Source organism: Xenopus tropicalis, chromosome 6 (assembly GCF_000004195.4).
Source record: "Xenopus tropicalis strain Nigerian chromosome 6, UCB_Xtro_10.0, whole genome shotgun sequence".
Taxonomy (NCBI): Eukaryota; Metazoa; Chordata; class Amphibia; order Anura; family Pipidae; genus Xenopus; species Xenopus tropicalis.
Window position 1 is genome coordinate 131,938,597 of NC_030682.2, and position 25,829 is coordinate 131,964,425.

The following is a 25,829-nucleotide window of genomic DNA, read 5'->3' on the forward strand; positions in this document are numbered from 1 at the left end:
TTAGTCGCCCACGACAACGAAGATTTTGGGTATGCAGTAAAGCTGTTCCCTCAACCTAACATTTTTTCACAGCTGCAACCAACATACTCATGTTGTGAGTAACTGATAGATTTCATCTAATCTAATTGGCTGATTACAGCATGAGTTGGCTAATTCCAATTAATTAAGTTGTTTACAAAAGGGAAACAGTGCTAGGATAAAGAATGACACCACCGAACCATTTATGATTTAGAAACTCAAAGAAAAGACATCATATTTGTCAAAAATAATTATTGAGCATCCACTACAGTTCAGTTGATTTTTAATGATAGCAGTAGCTACCCTTTAAACCACTTTAAACATAGGGCAATCTTTAAATAGGAAACTCAGAGTGTTGTGGCCCTTATCTGGCAGCAGCATTCAGAGTTTTAAGTGCCCATTTTGCTTTTCAGTTCTGCAAAAAGTGTCATAGAGGATGAAAGGAAAACCACTGATCTGTCCCAGGAGAGGTCATCTTCTCACATTGTGTCTTTCAGCAATTAGAAGTCCCGTGTTGGTTTCACTACTGTATATGGCATGTTTGTGTGCAGGTCTGAGTATATTAGTATAAATATTTGGATAAAGTGAAGATTTAGCTTGTCATGCAGAGCCGTGTAAATGGAGTCTTGGCATCTTTTTCGCTACACAAGGGATTGTTACCGTGGATGCCAAGAATCAGGCAACTCTTCAGAACTTGCCTAGCTCGGCAGGATGAAGCGCTGAATCAAAAGGATTTCTTTTATGAACTCTAATGGCTTAAGCTTGCTTAAACCAAAGGCGATTTTTCACATATTCTAAGCACATTGCCACATAATGAAGATATAGGAGCAAAAAAACTGTTTGCTCTAGGGCTAGGTGATATTAATAAGAACCATACGGACTATGCGTAGAGACACTACAGAGAAGCGGTGAAACAATCACACTGCCATCTGAAATGGGCATATTTTGTTTCATCCAAAATCAATTTTTAACTAGAAAATAATTCAATTTATAAAATGAAACAATTATAGGAAGTTTTGGAAGATACATAAGTTTATATTTTTCTCTATTGCTGTTTGCATTCCTCAAATGAAGCATAATAAGTTCATCTACATTGCTTGTATATTACATGCCATCCTCACAGGTAAAGTTTGATTTTTTATAATGTTCATAAATACTCTACTCTTTATTGGCTGTTCCAATGATCTTTACATGCCTGCACGAAGGAATTAAAATGGAAACTCTAGGAAAGTGGTTCCCAGACTATGGGCCTGGCCTGTTTGAGGGTTTGGAGTAGTGGCAGGGTGGGCTCAGTCTGACAGCATGGAAGAAGAATATCTAAAAAAGAATAGATACCCCTGAAAGCCCAGCTTGAAAGACAATTATGTTGAGATTTTAGGTGATAATTTACTTGATATCTTAGATCAGTGATCCCCAACCAGTGGTTTGTGAGGAACATGTTGCTCGCCAACCCTTTGGATGTTGCTCCCAGTGGCCTCAAAGCAGGCGCTCATTTTTGAATTTCTGGCATGGCGACAGGTATCGATTTCATAAAACCCAGTGTAAAGCCAAACAGAGCCTTCTATAGACTACCAGTCCACACAGAGGCTACCAAATAGCCAATTATAGCTCTTATTTGCACCCCCAGTACTTTTTCCATACTTGTGTTGCTCCCCAACACTTTTTTCTTTTGAGTGTGACTCACAGGTATCCCTGTCTTAGAAATTCTTGGACCTATGTCTAAATAACAGATTTACACGTGTTTTGCCAAATCTGTAACCTTGTTTTATGCTACAGCGGGTCCTGGAAAAAAAGGTTGGACATCCAATGGGGGCTTGAAGTAAAAAAAATCAGACAGCCACTTCTGTCTCCTTCTAATAGCCAAATGGCTCTTTCACCCTTATATTTTATTCTCATTGTTACTTAAATATGTGCATTAGTCTCCACTGCAGATACTGGACTACAATATAAACTTAATAACGAACTTAAATGATAAATAAATGGAATATGTAATTGGAAGCATCAGTTTTAAAGCAGCATTTTGTGACCAAGGGTCCATCCTGTGTCTGGGAGCCAATGGCAATTACTCTTTGTACCCTAAATTAGCACCTTTGTCATAATTCTACTTTTTTGAGACAAAGAATAAATTTTTTTGTTTCTGCCATTGGTTACAGGATGGACCTGATATAGACTGTGTGACACCCTAATCTAATGCTGTTGGTTTCTGTCCAGCCAGATTCCTGCACATGGCCTCCAAGCCAGATACCGATGGGCCACTGATAATATTCTGTATCTCCTCAGTGGGGAAAGGGAGCTCTGTTGGCACTAAACAGGATCTGCTATATAGACCTAATGCTGTTTGCATCTGGCCATCTGTTTATCTTCATGTTCTCAGCTGACGTCAGCCATGATTTTACAATGTTATACAGAGTCCCAGCAACCTGTTTGATTTTATAGGGATGCTGTATTTGTGTCATTCAGCAATGGATTGCAAAGTGCAAAGAAATGGACCAGCTAAGATGCCTAGACTGTGACCCTATTGACTACCATAAGTGGGCTTCTCTATATATTTGTTAGCCGACCCTGAAGGCATTGATTGCATTAATGTATCTGGAATGCCTGCTTTCTCTGCACAGATCTTCTACACGGAAATGTCTGTTTTATAAAATCACAATGCTTTGTAGGGGTATGGTCAATACAAAGACCATATCTTGAATGTGATGACTCCCCTGAACGCTGTCTGGAATGCCGAGGGGCCATGCTTGTCAGTATGGCTTGGAAAAAGTAAATTCCAGTTTCTTACAAATGGTAAAAGGCAGTAAGATACTTATAAAAGCTAGATCTTATCTCTGAGACATAATGGAACTTTTTCTGGCTATGTGAGTTGACTTTCCATAAGTCTGATCAGTTGACCTGAATGACGTGGAGATGCTACTACAATATGGCCACACATGTAAACAGGCAAATTTCCTGATCTGTTGGATCACTGCACCGAATTACAGGCCTACACAGTTCCAGGTTAACTAGTATCACTAGTCACTATACAGGTAGCGGGCCCTGTGACTGCTGGGTGGCCCAAGAAATAAAGGGGGCCCAGTGGGGCGCTGACTTATAAGGAGTTTTGAGATACAGATATGGGACCTATTATCCAGAATGTTTGAGACAAGGGGTTTTCCGGATAAGGGATCTTTCCGTAATTTGGATCACCATACTTTAAATCTACAAAAATCATTTAAATACTATATAAACCCAACTGACTTCATACAACTTAGTTACCATCAAGTACAGGTACTGTTTTATTATTACAGAGAAAAGGGAATCATTTAACCATTAAATAAACCCAATAGGGCTGTTCTGCCCCCAATAAGGGGTAATTATATCTTAGTTGGGATCAAGTACAGGTACTGTTTTATTATTACAGAGAAAAGGGAATCATTTAACCATTAAATAAACCCAATAGGACTGTTCTGCCCCAATAAGGGGTAATTATATCTTAGTTGGGATCAAGTACAGGTACTGTTTTATTATTACAGAGAAAAGGGAATCATTTAACCATTAAATAAACCCAATAGGGCTGTTCTGCCCCAATAAGGGGTAACTATATCTTAGTTGGGATCAAGTACAGGTACTGTTTTATTATTACAGAGAAAAGGGAATCATTTAACTATTAAATAAACCCAATAGGGCTTGTCTGCCCCCAATAAGGAGTAATTATATCTTAGTTGGGATCAAGTACAGGTACTGTTTTATTATTACAGAGAAAAGGGAATCATTTAACTATTAAATAAACCCAATAGGGCTTGTCTGCCCCCAATAAGGAGTAATTATATCTTAGTTGGGATCAAGTACAGGTACTGTTTTATTATTACAGAGAAAAGGGAATCATTTAACCATTAAATAAACCCAATAGGACTGTTCTGCCCCCAATAAGGGGTAATTATATCTTAGTTGGGATCAAGTACAGGTACTGTTTTATTATTACAGAGAAAAGGGAATCATTTAACCATTTAATAAACCCAACAGGACTGTTCTGCATCCAATAAGGGGTAATTATATCTTAGTTGGGATTAAGTACAGGTACTGTTTTATTATTACAGAAAAAAAGATAATAATTTTAAAAAAAAATGTGAATTATTTGCTTAAAATTGACTCTACGGGAGATAGCCTTCCCATAATTCGGAGCTTTCTTGATATTGGATCTGTATCCTGTACAGTATGTTAATGAAAAATGTCTTATTGCCAAAGTTTAGGGGTACTGAGTATGATTTTATTGGGGACCAGTAACTTTTAGTTACACCACTAGATAAAGTGAATAGTCGGCCTACTTTTTCATTTTGATCAGTCACTTTGTCCTGAGCAAAGTTTCCCAATGGGGATTGTTAGGGTTTAGCCTTCCCACAAATGGCAGTACAGTAGAGCCATACATGGAAATTTGTTTTGTATTTTTATGCCTTTATCAAGTATATAAACAACTGTAGGAGCTGTAGAATACATACAGATTGCCTTTGAGGGCAACAGAATTTACCAAACCAGTTACTAATTTACTCTCAGTTTTATTGAGGTGTCAAAGTGATGGAAAATCCTTTGGTTTTGAACTTTCCTTCTTGCAGCCGTAGTTCCCTGAATCAGCAGCTGCATTTTTAGCTTTGTAGGTAAAGTGAATTCTGCTGCCGAATTAATGATCCTTGCAATCTGTACTTCCGTGCTTGTTTCTGCCACATTGTTTGGATTTTGTATAGGTCTGGTATAATAGAAGTGGGGAAGAGGCCCGGAGGCCTTTAACTTATGACGAATCAATAGAAGAAGCAGTTGTGTGCATATACATCTAATTGGCAAATTCAGTGCAGTGAATGATAAAATATATATTGGAGCATATTCCTGGTTTTAAAAGCTTGCCCTAAACAATTGCTGAAGTATGATTCAGTGTTCATATTTAAACATGTAGATATATATGTATAGCCTTACACCCATACTAAAACATACTTTAAAGGAGAAGGAAAGGCATTTTGGCATTTTACTGCCAATAGCTTAGCCACATTAGTGCCACCTAGAATTGTATATTCCACAGAAAGCTTTAAACAGCCCTAGAAGCTCCCTCTGTTTGTTTACGATAGCAGCTGCCATTTTAGCTTGATCTCAGTAGCTTCCTGCTGCAGCTCTAGCTGCTGGTAGCTCAGATTTGGTAGGGGGAGTGAATTCTGATGGGAGGGGGAGCAGGAGAAGGGAGGGGAGAGAGAGGAGCAAACTGAGCAGACTTGTGCCCGTGCCCTAAAGGATTTTTTTTTGAGAGACAAAGTCTCACACTGAAGAACACAAAAGAAGAAAATCCTTGATTTCTTTTGGACTTTTTACCTTTCCTTCTCCTTTAAAATATTAAGGATATTTATATTAGCTTCTGTATAGTTGTCCCTCTCTCTTTATCTATCACAAATCCTAAAAGCACTTTTTTCTTTCTATCTGATCCCATCTTATCCTATATCTTATCCCATCTTAATCCTATATCATTTTTTTTTAGTTTCCTGGTCCCCCTTTGTGTCAAGGGCACACTGACTGTAACTGTCACATTCAGTATTCATTCTATTCTGTCAATAACCATTTCCCTAAATTTCTGACTATACGTACTCTTCTTTTTACTTCTCCTCCACTTTATATTGTACAGGTATGGGACCTGTTATCCAGAATGCTTGCAACCTGGGGTTTTCCAGATAAAGGATCTTTCCATAATTTGGATGTCCATACTCTAACTGCTAAAAATAATTTATACGTAAAATAAACCCAATAGGATTGTTTTGCCTCCATTAAGGATTAATTATATCTTAGTTGGGATCAAGAACAAGGCACTGTTTTATTATTACAGAAATAAAGGAAATCATTTGTAAAAATTTGAATTATTTGATCATAATGGAGTCTATAGGAGATTGCCTTTCTGTAATTTGGAGCTTTCTGGATAATGGGTTTCCGGATGAGGGATCCTATACCTGTACTTGCTGTTTCTGCCATTACCATCCAAAAGATCAGTTCCTGTTCATATACTTCTCCACTGTTGATTTTGACTGCTGTGAGCGTGACCCTACTCATTAGAAAGAACCATAATGCTTGTTTGAGTTGCAAATGGTTGCAAAGACCATGTTTTGCAATGTTTAACTGATGAGTAAGGAGCCATTGCAGGCTAGTAGCTTTGCTTCCTATTGTAGTTAATGAGGAACAATTGCCTAATATGCACAATGGAGAATAGTTCTTTGGCCAATTCTCTCTGTCCTACACACCACCCTTTCCCCTCCGTTCCTAGTGGCAGTCACTTGATCTTCATCAGAGAAAGCCATTGCTGACAGTATCACACTGTAACTAGTAACAAGTAACTAGTGTGCGTCACTAGTGTGCCCCTATTGTGTCCCTTGTCCCCCTCGTTCTTCCGTTGGTCTTGCATTGATGTGTAAGGCTTAGCTTTAGCTGGAGCACCTTGCTGGCTTTGTCGCTTCTCTGGCTATACTTGAGGATGGCTGGTAGAGCAGAAAATCAACTAGTCCCCAGACATCTCAGTTAATTTAATTTACAGCACTCTGCTTTAGAAGGAGAAAAAACCCTGCCGTATACAGTTTTCAGAAGCCATGGGAGCAAGCATGTTTTTTGCATAAGTGCCTCTCACTGAGAAACATTAAATGACTGTGTTTTAATTAGCTGGTACTCTACCTTAGTGCTTATCATGCTGTTCAAAATGAAAAAAGGGCAACATGTCGATAAGTGGCGTAGGGTGCGAGATTGGGAGATGATATGAAGGGGGTTGGAGGGGACTCTTGGGTGGGAGAGCAGAGTGTAAGGAAAGAGGTTTGGTTCAATGAGCTGTTTGCTTCTGCTCTTTATATGAACTATATTGTCTTGGGGCAGGAAAATATATAGCCACATTGATATGCTTATGGTCTTCCTAAATATACCAATGCTTTACAATTTGTGTGCAATGTGAGTAGGCACAATGTATCCTGTTTGTGCCCAGGCAAGTTGTGTTGCGACGGTAGGGTTAAGGCCCAGGCAGAAACGTAGAAAGGGCCATATCCAAAAATCCCAAATTGAAACCACTGTGCCGCTGTGCTCCTTACGTTGTGAAATAACTTTCACTGTGTGTGCTCCCCACCCACAAAGCAACTGCGAAGACTGCCCGCCCAGCTGCGAGATGGGGTAGTGGGTACAGAGGGGCCAGTGGCCGCGCTACTGCTCACAGCTGGAAAGGAGATTTGCTATATGGAAGAATAACAGAGGAGATATCTAATTATTCATTCTGATATGATCTACGTCCCTGTGATATGTAATGACATTTTGGGGACAAGCAATATATTCTCTGGTTAACCTTTGATATGCCAGTTTATTCTCAGAGAAGATTCTGTTGCACAACCTTTCCATTTCTATGGGCTTAAGTAGTCATGTGACAGTAAATACTTATACTATTATGGTATTATTTTAGTATAGAGATATTTGCCTGTTGGTTTTAATGAACTACCCATCAATTACATTTCCTTCTGTGTGTGTGATTATCTTAAGGCCAATGGCTATTGTTACAAATAACTACATATTAAGAAGCATTTACTAAAGTGCGATTTTTTCGGGTCGGGCTTTTTTTAGCCGAAAACCCAAATTTGTTGAAGAAAGATTTATAATGCTACAAAAGCACGACAATTCCAAATGCAAAAATACACCAGCTAAAACCTATCAATCATGTAGAAGTCAATGGCAGTTGTCCCTTTTATAATTGGAAGATCTTTCTTTGCTTCGTGGTTTTAGGGGTTTTTGGGTTTTTTTGACACTGACTTTTGATTGCCATTCGTGGAAATTAGATTTTTTGTGCTTCAAACAAATCTCGCCCATTGTTTTCCTAATTTATAGAAATTTTCATTATGTCCATGATATTTTTGTTAGAATTTGACGACTTTTTCAAGATTTTCGTTAACTTTTTTTTCGCAAAAACGTCATATTTTTCGCAACGACCATTTCGGAATTCATTCAAGCTTTGGTATGGTGACTATCTTTTGGCCAGGTTGGATCTGTAGAGTGCCACTGAGTCCTATGGGAGGCTTTCAAAATGATGCATTGAAGGTTTCAAAGCCAGAAAGGTTTCCGCGCCATTTACGATGTTTCAGATCCAAAAATTTAGTGTCTTTCGGATCGCAACCACAATATTTTCGTACGACCGAGAAGAATTTTCGTGACATTTTTGCACATTAGAAATTATTGGAGTTACTCCGAATTTTTTTAAATCGTGATTTTAACCACACACAATTTGTGGTTTTGTGAATGGGCCCCATAGTGTTTGCAGCCCCTTATACACACTCTGCACATGCAAGCAACAAAAACAGGCAAAGCTAGAAGCCACTTGTAGCCAGGGTAGGAGAGCATTCCCAGGTCTTGGGCAGCCTTTAGCCGGTCAGGTCACTGTAAAATTTGCAGTTCAGTAGGGCAAGTTTATTAACTGAATTTTGTAAAAAATCTGTAATTGTTAAGTATTGTTATATGGGTAATTTCATGGAGAATTCTTGATTTTTTTCCTTTGATAAATATACGCAGATAAATATTGAATATATCAAAATGTCAGCAGAAAAAATGTGGCTCTGAATAAAAGTTTGTAGAACTAGCAACTTATTTTCCTGCACTTTTGCCCTACCCTCCCTTTTATCTTATTATTTATGCTGTCCCATAGTCTCTAATCAATAGAGGTGGAACAGAACAACCAAGGGCACCAGTGCAGGAATATTTTGAGCCTGTTACTGACAGAACAAACCTGTAAATTCAATAAATATTTTCATATTTAAAAACCAAACAATGTGCCTATGTTTCCCTTAGCCTGGCGCTACTGCTATAGGCACTACAGCACTACTGGCATAGCCAAGAGGGAATACATGGGGCATAGGCACTACAGCACTACTGGCATAGCCAAGAGGGAATACATGGGGCATAGGGGCATAGGCACTACAGCACTACTGGCATAGCCAAGAGGGAATACATGGGGCATAGGCACTACAGCACTACTGGCATAGCCAAGAGGGAATACATGGGGCATAGGCACTACAGCACTACTGGCATAGCCAAGAGGGAATACATGGGGCATAGGGGCATAGGCACTACAGCACTACTGGCATAGCCAAGAGGGAATACATGGGGCATAGGGGCATAGGCACTACAGCACTACTGGCATAGCCAAGAGGGAATACATGGGGCATAGGGGCATAGGCACTACAGCACTACTGGCATAGCCAAGAGGGAATACATGGGGCATAGGCACTACAGCACTACTGGCATAGCCAAGAGGGAATACATGGGGCATAGGGGCATCGGCACTACAGCACTACTGGCATAGACAAGAGGGAATACATGGGGCATAGGGGCATCGGCACTACAGCACTACTGGCATAGCCAAGAGGGAATACATGGGGCATAGGGGCATAGGCACTACAGCACTACTGGCATAGCCAAGAGGGAATACATGGGGCATAGGGGTATAGGCACTACAGCACTACTGGCATAGACAAGAGGGAATACATGGGGCATAGGGGCATAGGCACTACAGCACTACTGGCATAGCCAAGAGGGAATACATGGGGCATAGGGGCATAGGCACTACAGCACTACTGGCATAGCCAAGAGGGAATACATGGGGCATAGGGGTATAGGCACTACAGCACTACTGGCATAGCCAAGAGGGAATACATGGGGCATAGGGGCATAGGCACTACAGCACTACTGGCATAGCCTAGAGGGAATACATGGGGCATAGGGGCATAGGCACTACAGCACTACTGGCATAGCCAAGAGGGAATACATGGGGCATAGGGGCATAGGCACTACAGCACTACTGGCATAGCCAAGAAGGAATACATGGGGCATAGGGGTATAGGCACTACAGCACTGCACTACAGCACTACTGGCATAGACAAGAGGGAATACATGGGGCATAGGGGCATAGGCACTATAGCACTACTGGCATAGCCTAGAGGGAATACATGGGGCATAGGGGCATAGGCACTACAGCACTACTGGCATAGCCAAGAGGGAATACATGGGGCATAGGGGCATAGGCACTACAGCACTACTGGCATAGCCAAGAGGGAATACATGGGGCATAGGGGCATAGGCACTACAGCACTACTGGCATAGCCAAGAAGGAATACATGGGGCATAGGGGTATAGGCACTACAGCACTGCACTACAGCACTACTGGCATAGACAAGAGGGAATACATGGGGCATAGGGGCATCGGCACTACAGCACTACTGGCATAGCCTAGAGGGAATACATGGGGCATAGGGGCATAGGCACTACAGCACTACTGGCATAGCCTAGAGGGAATACATGGGGCATAGGGGCATAGGCACTACAGCACTACTGGCATAGCCAAGAGGGAATACATGGGGCATAGGGGCATAGGCACTACAGCACTACTGGCATAGCCTAGAGGGAATACATGGGGCATAGGGGCATAGGCACTACAGCACTACTGGCATAGCCAAGAGGGAATACATGGGGCATAGGGGCATAGGCACTACAGCACTACTGGCATAGCCAAGAGGGAATACATGAGGCATAGGGGTATAGGCACTACAGCATTACTGGCATAGCCAAGAGGGAATACATGGGGCATAGGGGTATAGGCACTACAGCAGTACTGGCATAGCCAAGAGGGAATACATGGGGCATAGGGGTATAGGCACTACAGCAGTACTGGCATAGCCAAGAGGGAATACATGGGGCATAGGGGCATAGGCACTACAGCACTACTGTCATATGCAAGAGGGAATTCATGGGGCATAGGCACTACAGCACTACTGGCATAGCCTAGAGGGAATACATGGGGCATAGGGGCATAGGCACTACAGCACTACTGGCATAGCCAAGAGGGAATACATGAAGCATAGGGGTATAGGCACTACAGCACTACTGGCATAGCCAAGAGGGAATACATGGGGCATAGGGGCATCGGCACTACAGCACTACTGGCATAGACAAGAGGGAATACATGGGGCATAGGGGTATAGGCACTACAGCACTACTGGCATAGCCAAGAGGGAATACATGGGGCATAGGGGCATAGGCACTACAGCACTACTGGCATAGCCAAGAGGGAATACATGGGGCATAGGGGTATAGGCACTACAGCACTACTGGCATAGACAAGAGGGAATACATGGGGCATAGGGGCATAGGCACTACAGCACTACTGGCATAGCCAAGAGGGAATACATGGGGCATAGGGGCATAGGCACTACAGCACTACTGGCATAGCCAAGAGGGAATACATGGGGCATAGGGGTATAGGCACTACAGCACTACTGGCATAGCCAAGAGGGAATACATGGGGCATAGGGGCATCGGCACTGCAGCACTACTGGCATAGCCAAGAGGGAATACATGGGGCATAGGGGCATAGGCACTGCAGCACTACTGGCATAGCCAAGAGGGAATACATGGGGCATAGGGGCATAGGCACTACAGCACTACTGGCATAGCCTAGAGGGAATACATGGGGCATAGGGGCATAGGCACTACAGCACTACTGGCATAGCCTAGAGGGAATACATGGGGCATAGGGGCATAGGCACTATAGCACTACTGGCATAGCCTAGAGGGAATACATGGGGCATAGGGGCATAGGCACTACAGCACTACTGGCATAGCCAAGAGGGAATACATGGGGCATAGGGGCATAGGCACTACAGCACTACTGGCATAGCCAAGAGGGAATACATGGGGCATAGGGGCATAGGCACTACAGCACTACTGGCATAGCCAAGAGGGAATACATGGGGCATAGGGGCATAGGCACTACAGCACTACTGGCATAGCCAAGAAGGAATACATGGGGCATAGGGGTATAGGCACTACAGCACTGCACTACAGCACTACTGGCATAGACAAGAGGGAATACATGGGGCATAGGGGCATCGGCACTACAGCACTACTGGCATAGCCTAGAGGGAATACATGGGGCATAGGGGCATAGGCACTACAGCACTACTGGCATAGCCAAGAGGGAATACATGGGGCATAGGGGCATAGGCACTACAGCACTACTGGCATAGCCAAGAGGGAATACATGGGGCATAGGGGCATAGGCACTACAGCACTACTGGCATAGCCAAGAGGGAATACATGGGGCATAGGGGCATAGGCACTACAGCACTACTGGCATAGCCTAGAGGGAATACATGGGGCATAGGCACTACAGCACTACTGGCATAGCCAAGAGGGAATACATGGGGCATAGGGGCATAGGCACTACAGCACTACTGGCATAGCCAAGAGGGAATACATGAGGCATAGGGGTATAGGCACTACAGCATTACTGGCATAGCCAAGAGGGAATACATGGGGCATAGGGGTATAGGCACTACAGCAGTACTGGCATAGCCAAGAGGGAATACATGGGGCATAGGGGTATAGGCACTACAGCAGTACTGGCATAGCCAAGAGGGAATACATGGGGCATAGGGGCATAGGCACTACAGCACTAGTGTCATATGCAAGAGGGAATTCATGGGGCATAGGCACTACAGCACTACTGGCATAGCCAAGAGGGAATACATGGGGCATAGGGGTATAGGCACTACAGCAGTACTGGCATAGCCAAGAGGGAATACATGGGGCATAGGGGTATAGGCACTACAGCAGTACTGGCATAGCCAAGAGGGAATACATGGGGCATAGGGGCATAGGCACTACAGCACTACTGGCATAGCCTAGAGGGAATACATGGGGCATAGGGGCATAGGCACTACAGCACTACTGGCATAGCCAAGAGGGAATACATGGGGCATAGGGGCATAGGCACTACAGCACTACTGGCATAGCCAAGAGGGAATACATGGGGCATTTTTCCCTACTTTGACCCCAAAGGCAACTCTTTAACCAAAAACAGTAAATGAATGAAAGCTAATTTCCTTTACCTGCAATGAGCAAATTGATTCCCCTCCCCATTATTCCATTCATATTATTTTTATCGCAAAGTAATGAAATTAGCTTTTTAGAATAAGTGGACTGATTTATATTTTTAAGCCAGTAATAGGCCTTAGGTTTCAGTCAAAGGAAATCTGAAATGGTGTCTGGTATAACTAAGCTGACTGAATGAGGTCACTTCATACGAAGGGAGAAATGATAGACTCTAACTGCAAGTTTACCAAAATACCTTTCGCGTCAGCTCCAGTTCTGCAGTCTGAATAAAATGTATACATTTCTGCCAATTTGGGGCACTGAGATACAATTGTTATTCCAAAATCAGGATCACGCTACACAAAAATGTGTTATTTCTTAAAGTACTGAGCAGCTAATAATTATAGGTCCACTGATTCATACTTGGTCCCCCTTGTATCTGGTGTTTATATATGTATAGTGGGGTAACTAATAGTTTTCCGTTTATAAAGCCCCATACGTTTTGCAAGAGTCTTCAAAAGGGATCAGTGAATAAGGTAGAACTAGACTGTAGGAAGTGAGTGAGTCTTTATCTACAAATAATACATAGGTATGGGATCTGTTACTTGGAAACCCAATATACAGAAAGCTCCGAATTACAAAAGGCTCCCATAGACCCCATTTTGAGAAAATAATAATTCACATTTTTAAAAATTATTTTTGTCTCTGTAATTATAAAACAGTACCTTGTACTTGATCCTAATTACGAAATAATTACCCCTTATTGGGGCAGAACAGCCCTATTGGGTTTATTTAATGGTTAAATGATTCCCTTTTCTCTGTAATAATAAAACAGTGCCTGTACTTGATCCCAACTAAGATATAATTACCCCTTATTGGGGGCAGAACAGCCCTATTGGGTTTATTTAATGGTTAAATGATTCCCTTTTCTCTGTAATAATAAAACAGTACCTGTACTTGATCCCAACTAAGATATAATTACCCCTTATTGGGGGCAGAACAGCCCTATTGGGTTTATTTAATGGTTAAATGATTCCCTTTTCTCTGTAATAATAAAACAGTACCTGTACTTCATCCCAACTAAGATATAATTACCCCTTATTGGGGGCAGAACAGCCCTATTGGGTTTATTTAATGGTTACATGATTCCCTTTTCTCTGTAATAATAAAACAGTACCTGTACTTGATCCCAACTAAGATATAATTACCCCTTATTGGGGGCAGAACAGTCCTATTGGGTTTATTTAATGGTTAAATGATTCCCTTTTCTCTGTAATAATAAAACAGTACCTGTACTTGATCCCAACTAAGATATAATTACCCCTTATTGGGGGCAGAACAGCCCTATTGGGTTTATTTAATGGTTAAATGATTCCCTTTTCTCTGTAATAATAAAACAGTACCTTGTACTTGATCCTAATTAAGATATAATGAATCCTTATTGAAGGCAAAACAATCCTGTTGGGTTTATTTAATGTTTAAATTATTTTTTATCAGATGTAAAGTATGGAGATCCTCTTATCTGGAAACCCCCAGGTCCCAAGCATTCTGCGTAACAGTTTCTATATCTGTAAATAAATAAGGATATACTGTACATACATACATCTGTAAAGGATAGGGATGCACCGAATTTAGGATTCGGTTTGGGATTTGGCGAAGATTCAGCCATTTTCGGATTTAGCCAAATCCACGGTCCTGGCCAAGCCGAATCCAAATAACATAAACATGGAAGTTGCAAAATTAGGATTTGGTGCATTCCTAGTAAATGTATGTATGTTGCCTTAGTTTAACCTGTGAAAAATATATAAAGCATATTTAAAAAATAAGAAAATTGTGTTTTCTTACTTAATCCAAATATGAACTTCTGCTGTTATTCCTTTGGCTGCCATATTTCCTTGATGTAAGACTTAAGCTAAGCAACATTTACCAACTCGTGCCATGTAATCCCATCGAAGCTCAAACGAATATTCATCTTAGGAGATGTAATTAAAGGGGTGACATGCTGCCTATGTGGGCTCTGTGCCCAGTAATCCAGTTAGACGTTTGATCACCTTCACTTGTAATATAATATATAATAATAATAATAATACACCTGGCCCGGCCTTGCTAGGTCATTGTACAGATATATACCTGCGTGAGATGATCTAATTGAGATTATCCAGCACAAACTATCTAATACTAAATCAGTATTTGCACAGAATTGAAAACATTCTTCCTCACTGACACACCTACAGATTGTTTAATGATGTATAAATGAAACAGATCATTATGAACAGATGCCAGCCGAAATCTTAGATTGAGAGAAGAAATTCCTTGGGACCTAGTGGGGAATGCATATGATATTGTCAAACCTATGGTGACCCCCATAATTTAATATCTTCTATTCCCAAATCTCACTTTGTTATAAAATGGTTTCTCTGTTCAGTTTGAGAAGCTATCAGTTATACAGAATGACTCGCTGCCTGGGGAATTCTATTCAATTCCTATATCAACCTACCTCCACCTTGTACTAATGTTTCCTATTGTAGACTGCATTCCTTTAGTGGTTTTTGTTCTTTTTTTCCAATATTTAGTTTATTTCTCTTTAAAATGATGCTAAATTATAGATGAAATTATATAATGTTAAGGGATTTACTTAAATTTATTTTGGTCTCCTGGAAGTCTAAAGCTTGTCACTGTTAAGGGAAGTTCCACCTTCTTTAGGGAACACCTTTCTCCCCAAACTCTAAGCTTTGAGCTTCTTACCTTTCTTCAGCAAGACAAGGGGTGCCACCTTCTCTGAAAAAATACAGGTCTTCCTATATTTTTAAAATACCTGCCAGGATGAAAGAATAAAGGAGGCCATACACACCAAGATCTGCTAGCTTGGTGAAAATCCACTCTTGGCGAGAGGATCTTCTCTTGATAGACCCACCTAGGGGTGGGCAATATCGGGCTAATTTGGTCTGGGGCCAAACGATCGTATTAGAACGGCAGGTATGGGCGCCTGTTGGGGACCGCATCAATGAGCCAATGTGGTCCCCAATCCGATAAAAACTTTAAAGGGCTGATTCACCTTCAGGTTAACTTTTTGTATGTTGTAGAATGTCCTGTTATAAGTAAGTTTTCAATAGGTCTTCATTTTTATTTATTTATTTTTAAATAGTTTTTGAATTATTTGCCTTCCTCTTCTGCCTCTTTCCAGCTTTCAAATGGGGGGTCACTGACCCCGGCAGCCAAAAACTATAGACCTGTGAAGCTACAATGTTACTTTTTATGACTTATCTATTTAGGCCCTTTCCTATTTATATTCCTGTTTATCTTTTAAACCACTGATTGGTTGCTAGGTTAAATTGGATCCTCGCAACCAGATATCTGCTGAAATTCCAAACTGGAGAGCTGCTGAACAAAAAACTAATTTCATATATATTTATATCTATAATTTAAAAACTCCATGTAATAAAATATTAAGGTCAACTTTAAATTGTCTCAGAATAGTACTCTCTACATTATACAACAAGGTGGACAACCCCTTCAACCTTCTCACAATTGGGCCCCAACTCTTAAGAAATTATGCTTAAGTCTTTCACTAAGGCAGTGGATAAGTTGTATAGGTAGAAGCAATAAATCTATTGCATGGCCTACTTACAATGGAGTTTCAGCTTTACCCTTTATATGAGTAGAAACTATTCTAGAATTATTCTAGAAATGCATTAGTTTCTATACTTTTCATGTATGTTCCATATGGTGTTGAAGTTAACCGGCTTTCAAAGATAATCGAACACTAAGGGGCAAGTCACCGGAACGGAAAATTTTCAAAACAAGCTGAAAAAATATGTATTGTTCTATGGATTTCTTTTATTGTACTTTGACCTTCCCAGCAAGCTGACAGCTGTTTTATCTCACTGAAGACTGTGGCCTGCAGATCGATGATCTTTAAAGGACCGTTGGCTCCTCGCTAATCTAAAGCTCTGATTTTTTTTTTCCTTTTCTCTAACAAAGCAGTTTATTTCCGGAAGTGATTAATGACCGGCAACAGAAAGATTAAATGTAATGCGCATGTAACTGGCTATTGCTGCTCAAGAACTTTCTTTCAGATTTGTAGGATCAGGATAAATTCCCTCCATGGACTGAAGTGGAGAATCTCAAATTCCCTGATTTGGAGTCAAGTTTTGAATATCTGTACAATTGTTATGCTGCCTTTCATTATACACGCACTTTATTGTATTAATGTTAACAAGTAAAAGCTGCTGATTTTTAATATAATTTCAGGAAAATATTAATATGTTGATGTTTTTCTGTAAAGTAATTGAGGGAAAAGCAGGGGGCTGTGTTCCCCAGGGGCATCGGTTCTTCTCCATCTGTATATTGCAGTATGGGAAATGGTGTTGCAAATCTCTTGCAAAATAAAGTGGTCTAATATATGTAGAATGTACAACATAAAACTGCTTTTTTATGTATTTTATGCCTGTTCTCTCTTCATCTTTCCTTTACTGCACTTTCTTATCTATTTGACCCTCACAGGTGACATGGACTACAACTGGGTGGAGCATTCGTCTTGGCACAGCAGTGAGGCCTCCCCAATGTCTTTGGTGAGACATACGGGGCCTTAACATCCAATTTCCTTTACCATTCCACACCTCCCTTTGTTTTTCTTTATACCTATGCATGTTTTCCTTTATAGATATATATACATATATATATCCTTTTTTTTTTATCCCACGATTGTAGGGGACAGTCAAAGGGGAAAAAGAAAAACTAGTGAGCAGGCAGTTTTGTCGGATTCTAACATCTTGTCTGAGAGACAAAAGAAAATGGTGTGCTTTGGAGGCCACTCTTTGGAAGAGGATTTGGAATGGTCTGAGCCTCAGATTAAAGACTCTGGGGTAGACACGTGTAGTAGCACCACCCTTAACGAAGAGCATAGCCATAGCGAGAAGGTACTGAGACTTTTGGAAGCCTGCATTTTAATCTGCTCATTTGGTCTTCGTTTGCTCTCTGTCACTCATTTAATTAGACTATTTAACAGAAAGACAGAGGGGGCTTATTTGAAGATTGCATTGCGATCCAGCAGCTGTCTGCCAGAAAGGCCTGTCTCGAGCGTTTCACCCCCCAAAAAATCTGGCCTCATCTGGCATCCTGGGGCTGTATCGCATTTTGCCAGCTGTCTTTAAATGAGCTCCGAGCTGTTTTATAGACCCTGTAGAACTTCTTAAGGTGCAGAAAAGAAAAACAAAGCATAAAAACAAAAAAAGCCACTAGCGCTGTCGTCTTGGGCAGCACCATGGAAATTGCCAGGCACAGATCAATTCTCTTTTCTTCTCACTGCATCCCTTAGAATTCAATATCTTCTTCACTCACAAACATTGTTATGAAGGATACAGCTGAATTGGCAAAATATTAGCTCTGATCCCACATTAAGGGGGTAAAAAAAATTCAAATCAGGTCTGTTTGCACAGAAAAGTTGTTTTTCTTTTTTCCCTTTCACTGTCATGTTCTGTTTGTTCCTTGTTCCTTTCATTTGTTGGCCTTTTTCTGCCGTTTGGGTCACAGTGTGTGGGTTCCTGTCCCCTTTATTTGCTTTCTGTGTAGTGGAAGCCTTATTATCCATGTCTGTTTTGTCAGCGTGATTTTTATTTTCCTGTCCGCCATGTTTGCACGGAGCATGAATCTGTCAGGTGTTGCACTAATGAATTGTTGGCAATTGCATCAAATTAGCAGATACGTCTAAAAATGCTGTTAAAAGGGTAATTGTTAGAGCCCACTCAGGGTAGTAATGATCTGCCGGGGAGTTTGATTGGGGGGCTCTCCTCAAATTAGCACAGTGCTCTTGACAGGTTCACAAATGTAGGAAATCCAAGGAGATCCCTGTGCGCGTTCTGCCCTATTTAGCCTGTTGTTTGGAATGACTAGGTTTTCTCCTGTATCTAGCTTTATACTTTATTAGGAATAATTAGAGCCATTGTTTTTGTTTCATTAAAACAGTATATCCTTGCCAGCACATTTTACTGAGCATTTATAGAGAATAAAGGAACCATAATCGCTACACGTTTAATGTCCATTTAAGGTTGTCCACACACAGCAAGAGATAGCAGTTTGGTTGGTTTCCCATGCCTGCCAATCACTTTGTGCAATGCCTTTCCTTAGCCACGGTGCGTTCCTACTGCATCACAATATCCAAACAGAAATTCTTGTCAAGAAATGGCAGGTTTTATTGGGTGTTGTTGGCTGAGAAGAAACAAAAGACCCTGCATCACATTTAGGGGTGTATTTATAACCATAGGAGACAAACATCACCGGGGATGTTGCCCATAGCAACCAATCAGCAATTAAATTTGAACGGTCACCTACAAATAAGAAAATAAAAGCAAAGATCTGATTGGTTGCAATGGGCAACACCACGGGTGATGTGTGTCTCCAATGTTAGTAAATACACCCCATGCTCTTTTCCCTGTAGACTTATATCACTGCAGTCTGGATATCCACATCTTTAAGGAACAGTAACACCAAAAAATGAAATTGTGCATAAAAGTAATTACAATATAATGTACTGTTGCCCTGCACTGGTACAACTGGGGTGTTTGCCTAAAGACTTCTTTAGTTTATATAAATAAGCTGCTGTGTAGCCATGGGGGCAGCCATTCAAAGTAGAAAAGGCACAGGCACATAGCAGATAAAAGATAAAACACCATTGTATTCTACAGAGCTTATCTGTTATCTGCAGTGTAACCTGTGCCTTTTCTCCTTTTTTCAAGCTGAAATGGCTGCCCCCGTGGCTACACAGCAGCTTATTATATAAATTATAGTAGTGTTACTGTAGCAAACACACAACTTTTACAGTGCAGGGCAAATGTAAAAAATGTTTTTGGTGTTACTGTTCCTTTAAAATAACACATGATAGGATTGCTGGTCCTGCAGCCAAAACCCTAAAAGCACATATGGCTACACATGTCCTATTTTATACTGAACTTAGGGCACCAGCATTAAGGGGTCAACATCTACGTATATAACAATAATAATGCAGGCTTTATTGGTGGACAGGAGCTCCCCATCTTGGATTGTGTTAGTAGGGTCAGTGACACTGCACATGCTCATACCTCCCAACTGTCCCAGTTTTCGCGGGACAGTCCCGATTTTAACAGCTCAGCCCACAGTTGCAGATTCTTATTGAAAAGTCCCTCATTTCCCTTTGATCTCCTGCATTGAACGCCAAAAAAGATACAAAGTTTCTCAAACTTAATTAGATAAGTAGCTTTTGGCAGAGAGCCCAGAAAGGTAAAAAGCCCCCCTGCACTGAGATACAATTGTAACTAATACGCTATACAGGTCTCTTGCGGGAACTGAGACTTGCAGCTTAAAGAGCAATTTCACCTTCATTAGCAGAACTGTAATAATACATAAAACAACCCCAAAACCCCAGAAATGTGTTCAAACTTAACATAACCTGCCAGATTTTGTAAAATGGGAGTGGTATTTAGGGGGTGTGTATGTGCTGCATTTTTTATTATCTATAAATTGTTCCCTAAGTATGTGTAACGAGTAGCCAGAGTAGAATAAGGGAGCCACTGGTGGTATCTTATAAAGCACATCATTTTGCATTTTGGGCGTCATTTTTACAATAGTTCGGAGCTTTAGTTCTCTTTTAAATCTGCCCATTTGTAGTTAGGGTAACTAAGTAATGCAGTAGCCCCAACATTAGAATATTCCAATGGCTTTTAAGGGAATTTTCAACTCAAGCAGTTGAAGACGATTGGGGTAACTGAACTGAAGCAGAGGAATAGGGTGAAATGCACTTATGGCAGCTCATTGGACACTTTATTGCTGCTACTAGTTGCTTGACACTGCCTGCAACAGGATATGCTTAGAGTAGCCTCCAGCCCGCAAGTATCATAGACTTGGGCTTCCCTCAGTCTTTCCCATTATAGTCTAGTAAGCAGTTTTACTAATATTTTGTGCAGCACATTAACTACATAGCCTATACTAGTGGCTCCAAAACTGGGGGGCTAGACCTTCTAGGGGGCTCAGAGTAGGATCTGAGAGGGGCCATCCTAAAAGCCTTCCAGGGTGAGATTGGAAGAATGCCTATTCGTTCTTCAAGAAGGATGTCCAGGGTGAGATTAGGGATGGACTGTTATCTGCTCCCTAAATAGTCTGGGAACTATTACTTAGGGCCATGGCAGATGGGGAGATTAGTTGCCGCGCGACCAATCTCCCTTGTTGCGGGCGACTAATCTCCCTGCAATGCCACCCCACTGGCTAGAATGTAAATCGCCGGTGGGATGGTATACATATATATATATATATATATATATATAAGTTTCCTCTCAAGGCAACTTCGCCGATTTTGGCAAATCGCTGCGCCGCGTATGCCATCCCACCGGTGATTTACGCCGTTTGGATGGCATTTCGGGTAGATTAGTCACCCGCGACAAGGGAGGTTTGTTGCGGGCGAATAATCTCCCCGTCTGTCACGGCCCTAAAGCAGCAGTGTTTTCATATATCTGTAACCTTGTATAAACTAAAGTGGGTCATGGCCATGTTGGTTGCCAAAGTAGATCTGAGGCAAAAACACAGGCCGGATCAAGTCAGCTGGAGGAAGCAGTGAGAGTAGTTGACATCTATTTTACAAGTCCAGATGCCAAGCATGGCAAAAAGCAGGGCTGGCTAAGTACCATATCCTGCCCCAAACTAAATGAAATATTGGCGTTGCATTCTTCTTTAATATAGTTGTACAGCAGCGCCAGTCAATGAACAGCAAAGTAATTATTGCCCACGAATCATCAAGTAAAAAAAAATTGTACTCCCAATGTTTATGATAGAGAAATGAACACTAATCATGCAATCGAAGCCCTTCATTAGCATTTGGTTTTATCTATCAAACAAGCAATGCCTTGGGGATCATTTAGAGAGCACGGCGAGCCTGCTTAAATGCAGAGCGAGGAAAAGATCATACACACAAGAAAACATGCTGAATATGTATTTGTATAAACCCCCATTTGCTTAGGGCTCTTGCCTCACAGCACGGGTAGAAAGAATTGATACCAAATGTTAAAGGAGAAGGGAAAAGATTTTAGGCCTTTCAGTAGAAAGTGGGGCTTATTTGTAAAAGGGAGCAGTGGGCTATCTTGTGCCACCTTTGCCCCTTGCCAAAATACAGATGACTTTTTTTGTAAAGTAGCCCAAAGCTACAGGAACAGTGCAAAATTGACTGTAGGGTCCTTTATATAAAGGGAGAATTCTGAATTTAGCCCTTTAGCCCTTTATTAGCTAAACTTCAACTCCCAGTACCCCTAGGGAACCAGCAGGCCTGGACTGGGATTCAGAATAAGCCCTGGCATTCCAAGTACACAGAGGCCCAAACAGCCCACTAAATAGTGAGTGTCTATGGCATCTTATAGCAGCCCCTCTGGCATTTGCCAGAACCCACAGATTGCCAGTCCGGCCTGGTCACCAGTTGCCCCTGCTATACTTAATACCCCCCTACTCTTCCTACTTAAACCTGCAACTTTAAATTACCCTGGGCAGTAGGTATAGTATAAGGCTATAGTATAAAGTATAGTTTTTAGTGTAGGTAGAACATTCTCACTATATGTCAGGGGGAGTCAGTGTATTTCTTGCCTCGGCAGGGGAATTAAACAGCAGAATAACAACATAATAACCTATGCTGTTCTATGTGTCTGTTAAGAGGCAGCTGATATGCTGGTTTTCAATTCTAAATATAAATTATCAGAGAAGAAATCTATTCTCTGCCTAAAAAATTTGAAAACCTCCTTAAAGGGCAACTAAACTCTTGGATAATAATAATGCCTTATATATTTCAATTTACGACACTGCTGGGTTTGTAAAGCAAGGCTTCACATGGATAAAACTATGCCCACCATCACTGAGCTATGGGTCGTCTGCCCGCAAGGGTAATACCATCCATATTTCATGTGCACTGAGGCCTTGCCATACGGGGCAGGTACTGTGCAACATCTAGGACCCTATGTACTTGTGCCTAGGGGGAGCTCATTATTAGTCTCCACATGACCCATAGCCCAGTGTGCATTATGGAGCAGACCCAAAAGTTATACAATGGTGGACATCTGGGGGCTGTTGTACTTTGAAATTGATACAGCAGACCTATGCCATAGAACTGAAAAGCATGATCCATTATTTTCCAAGGGCTTAAAATGTTCTCTAAGGAAAGAGATATCTTGGATGATAAACACTACCTACATACAGGCTTCATTTAGTTGTAAGAATAGAGTAAAGTTATAAGGAAACTGCAAAATTATTAGCAGCCCAGTTTATTAAGACGTGTTAGCTCCATGTTACCTCTCCATGTTCCCTGACATTTTCTCTGAGTATAATGTCTCATTTTGTTTCTTTATATCGCCAACCTAGCACCCTGTCACGTGGCAACCTTCCAAAGATGGAGACCGCTTAATTGGTCGCATATTATTAAACAAGCGGCTCAAAGATGGGAGCGTCCCGCGAGATTCTGGAGCCATGCTGGGGCTGAAGGTGAGTGCAAGTTCTTTTGGTGCCGGTGAGGTGTGGGGCTCTATAGTGGAATGAGTGATAAAAGTGCAGTTGTTGTCTGAACACTAGGCAGAAAAATATTAATGAAAATTCTAGAAATGTTCAGCCTAAATCTCTGACCTCTTTGGTCCAAATGCTCCGTTATAAGGACAGCTAGAAGCCCAGCCATGAAACATGACAGAGGTGCTGTTTTGTAAATGAAAGAAATGTGACTTTATCATTTGATTTAATTTCTCTATGCAAATAAATATCAAATAGAATGCATATTATGTATGTTATAAATCTCCTTTACTAAATATTTCACAAATGTTATATTTAACGATCAAGTATGTCTCATTTTCTGCCCTGTCATATACAACTTCTAAGTAATAAAGATGCCTGGGAATGTAATTAGATGCATGGTTTAACCATTTATATACAGTAGAACCCAGAACCTACAGTGCTGGCAGCCAATTTACAGAGTGCCAGTTCCATAGATTTTATGTTCCTGGGTTATATTTTAATCAATGTGGGAAGGCATATAGAGGCTTAGTTATTATGGTATTTTTCTATACAGGCTTAGTAGCTTTGTTTCCTCTGCAGCTTATACCTATGGTTGATTTTGATTGGCCATGCTGACCACTTCCTGTGGCCACAAGACCAGCCAGCTTCTTGTCCAACTAGTGGGGAAAAAAAAGAGTACTCAAAGTCAACGTGAAAAAGAAACAGTTAACAGTGGACACTTATGCAAGTCTGAAACTGCCAGTTTAGTAACATCTTTTTCTAGTTGTACAAAGCAAGAGGGAGATTATATGTAAGGCACCTCTTAATTCTTTTATTGGACAAATACAAAGGTAAAATGAAAGTCTTCTTCTGCCGTTCTTGTCTGAGCAAATCCTGATGTTCCTGCTGTGTTTCTTCACGACCTTGTGCCTATCCCAATGATTTGTGAATCCATAAATCATATCGGCCCTTATGACCCTTGCTGTTATTCCAGGATTTCATCACCTTGACTGTAAAACGGAGCGTCCTGCCATTTCTCTAGGCCTTGCATACAGTTCTATAATTCATATTAAACCTATGCCTATAGGTAAATGTGTATATTCAGATTTTAGGTTCTAAACAGATTACTCTTCCTTTTATATATAAAAAAGAAACAGAAGAACTCAGCACTCACAGAACTTTGAAAAATAGCAAAAATATTCTTTAATGTGCATCTGGAGAAAGGTCCCAAATATGTGACTGAAATGTTGATTTTGCACATTAAAGAATATTCTTGCTATTTTTCCTGTGAGTGCTGAGTCCTTCTGTTTCTTGTATTGTCACTTGATTACCTGGCACCCAGGCAATAAACCTACGTTTTAATGGCCTGGAACCTAGCGATTCTATTCATTCTACCACCTTAGCTAGCAGACTCTGTGCCACCCCCCCCCCATTACGCCCCTGCGCTGCTTACCACTCCTTTGCTTAAACCAGGATGAAGGGGAGAGTACATCGCTAGTGTAGAGCGCTCATGTTGCCCTAGAAGAGCAAACAGAAATTCAGCCCCTTAAAGTTGGTGCCATGACAGAAATGCCCCTTGCTATGGGACATGGGGAACTTGCCACTGGTGCCCACAGTTAAGAATCCAGTAATATCGCTACTTATTATCATCTTTATGAAAATGGTTGTTTTGTTATTATGAGGAGAAGTGTTGGACCCTAGGCCCACTTTCCAAACTATTTTTCCATCTTTTCTGATCCAACCTCTTTATTCTCCTAGTCTCTTTTATTTACATGCTAGTACCCATCCTTCCATCCATTTCTCCTCTTTCTTCCCTCAGAAATAGGGAATGACCATGAAACGGGCCAAATGGTCAGGAGCAGGAGGGCCCACTGAAACTTGGGCCCACTGGGAGTTTTCCTGGTATCCTGGTGGGCCAGTCCGACACTGATAATATCTGTGGGAAAGTTAGTGGCATAGGAACTTCAAGTGAAAATGAAGTGGTTCATATGCCTTTCCACTGGCGATTCACTGTGTTGCCGGTGGAAAGACATTTCGGGGGGAGATTAGTCACCTGCGGTAGCCAAGATTAAAGGTGGCCATACATGGGCCAATTGTAGCTGCCGATATTGGTCCCCTAGACCGATTCGGCAGCTTATCAACCCATGTAGGAGCACAAACAATGGGCCTGCCCGACCGTCATCTGGCCTGAAATCGGCCAGATATAGATCGGGCAGGTTAAAAATGTAGTCGGATCGGGGACCACATTGGCTCGTTGATGCGATCCCCGAAATGACTGCACCTATTACCGACGTTCTAATTCAATTGTTTGGCCAAACGACCGAATTAGCCTAAATTCACCCGATATCGCCCACCCTTAACGTGTATGGCCACCTTAACTGCGGCGGACATATATATGGGGTGTAGGTGGGACATAGAGTCAGGGTGCAGAGGTTTTG

The 25,829-nt window shown here is 41.4% G+C and overlaps 1 protein-coding gene across 39 annotated transcripts in view; it reads left to right on the forward strand.

Moving 5' to 3' along the window:
* Nucleotides 1-25,829, forward strand: part of rims2 (regulating synaptic membrane exocytosis 2) — a 336,201-nt gene that overhangs the window by 172,500 nt on the left and 137,872 nt on the right. For 27 of the 39 annotated variants that reach the window (XM_031903571.1, XM_031903547.1, XM_031903548.1 and 24 more), the window contains 2 exons: nucleotides 17,617-17,825; nucleotides 23,272-23,391. In XM_031903571.1, coding sequence (XP_031759431.1) covers nucleotides 17,617-17,825; nucleotides 23,272-23,391 — 329 coding nt within the window. Of the gene's footprint in view, nucleotides 1-17,409; nucleotides 17,478-17,616; nucleotides 17,826-23,271; nucleotides 23,392-25,829 lie in introns of all 39 variants that reach the window. The other 12 variants (XM_031903559.1, XM_031903562.1, XM_031903567.1 and 9 more) reach the window with 1 other exon arrangement.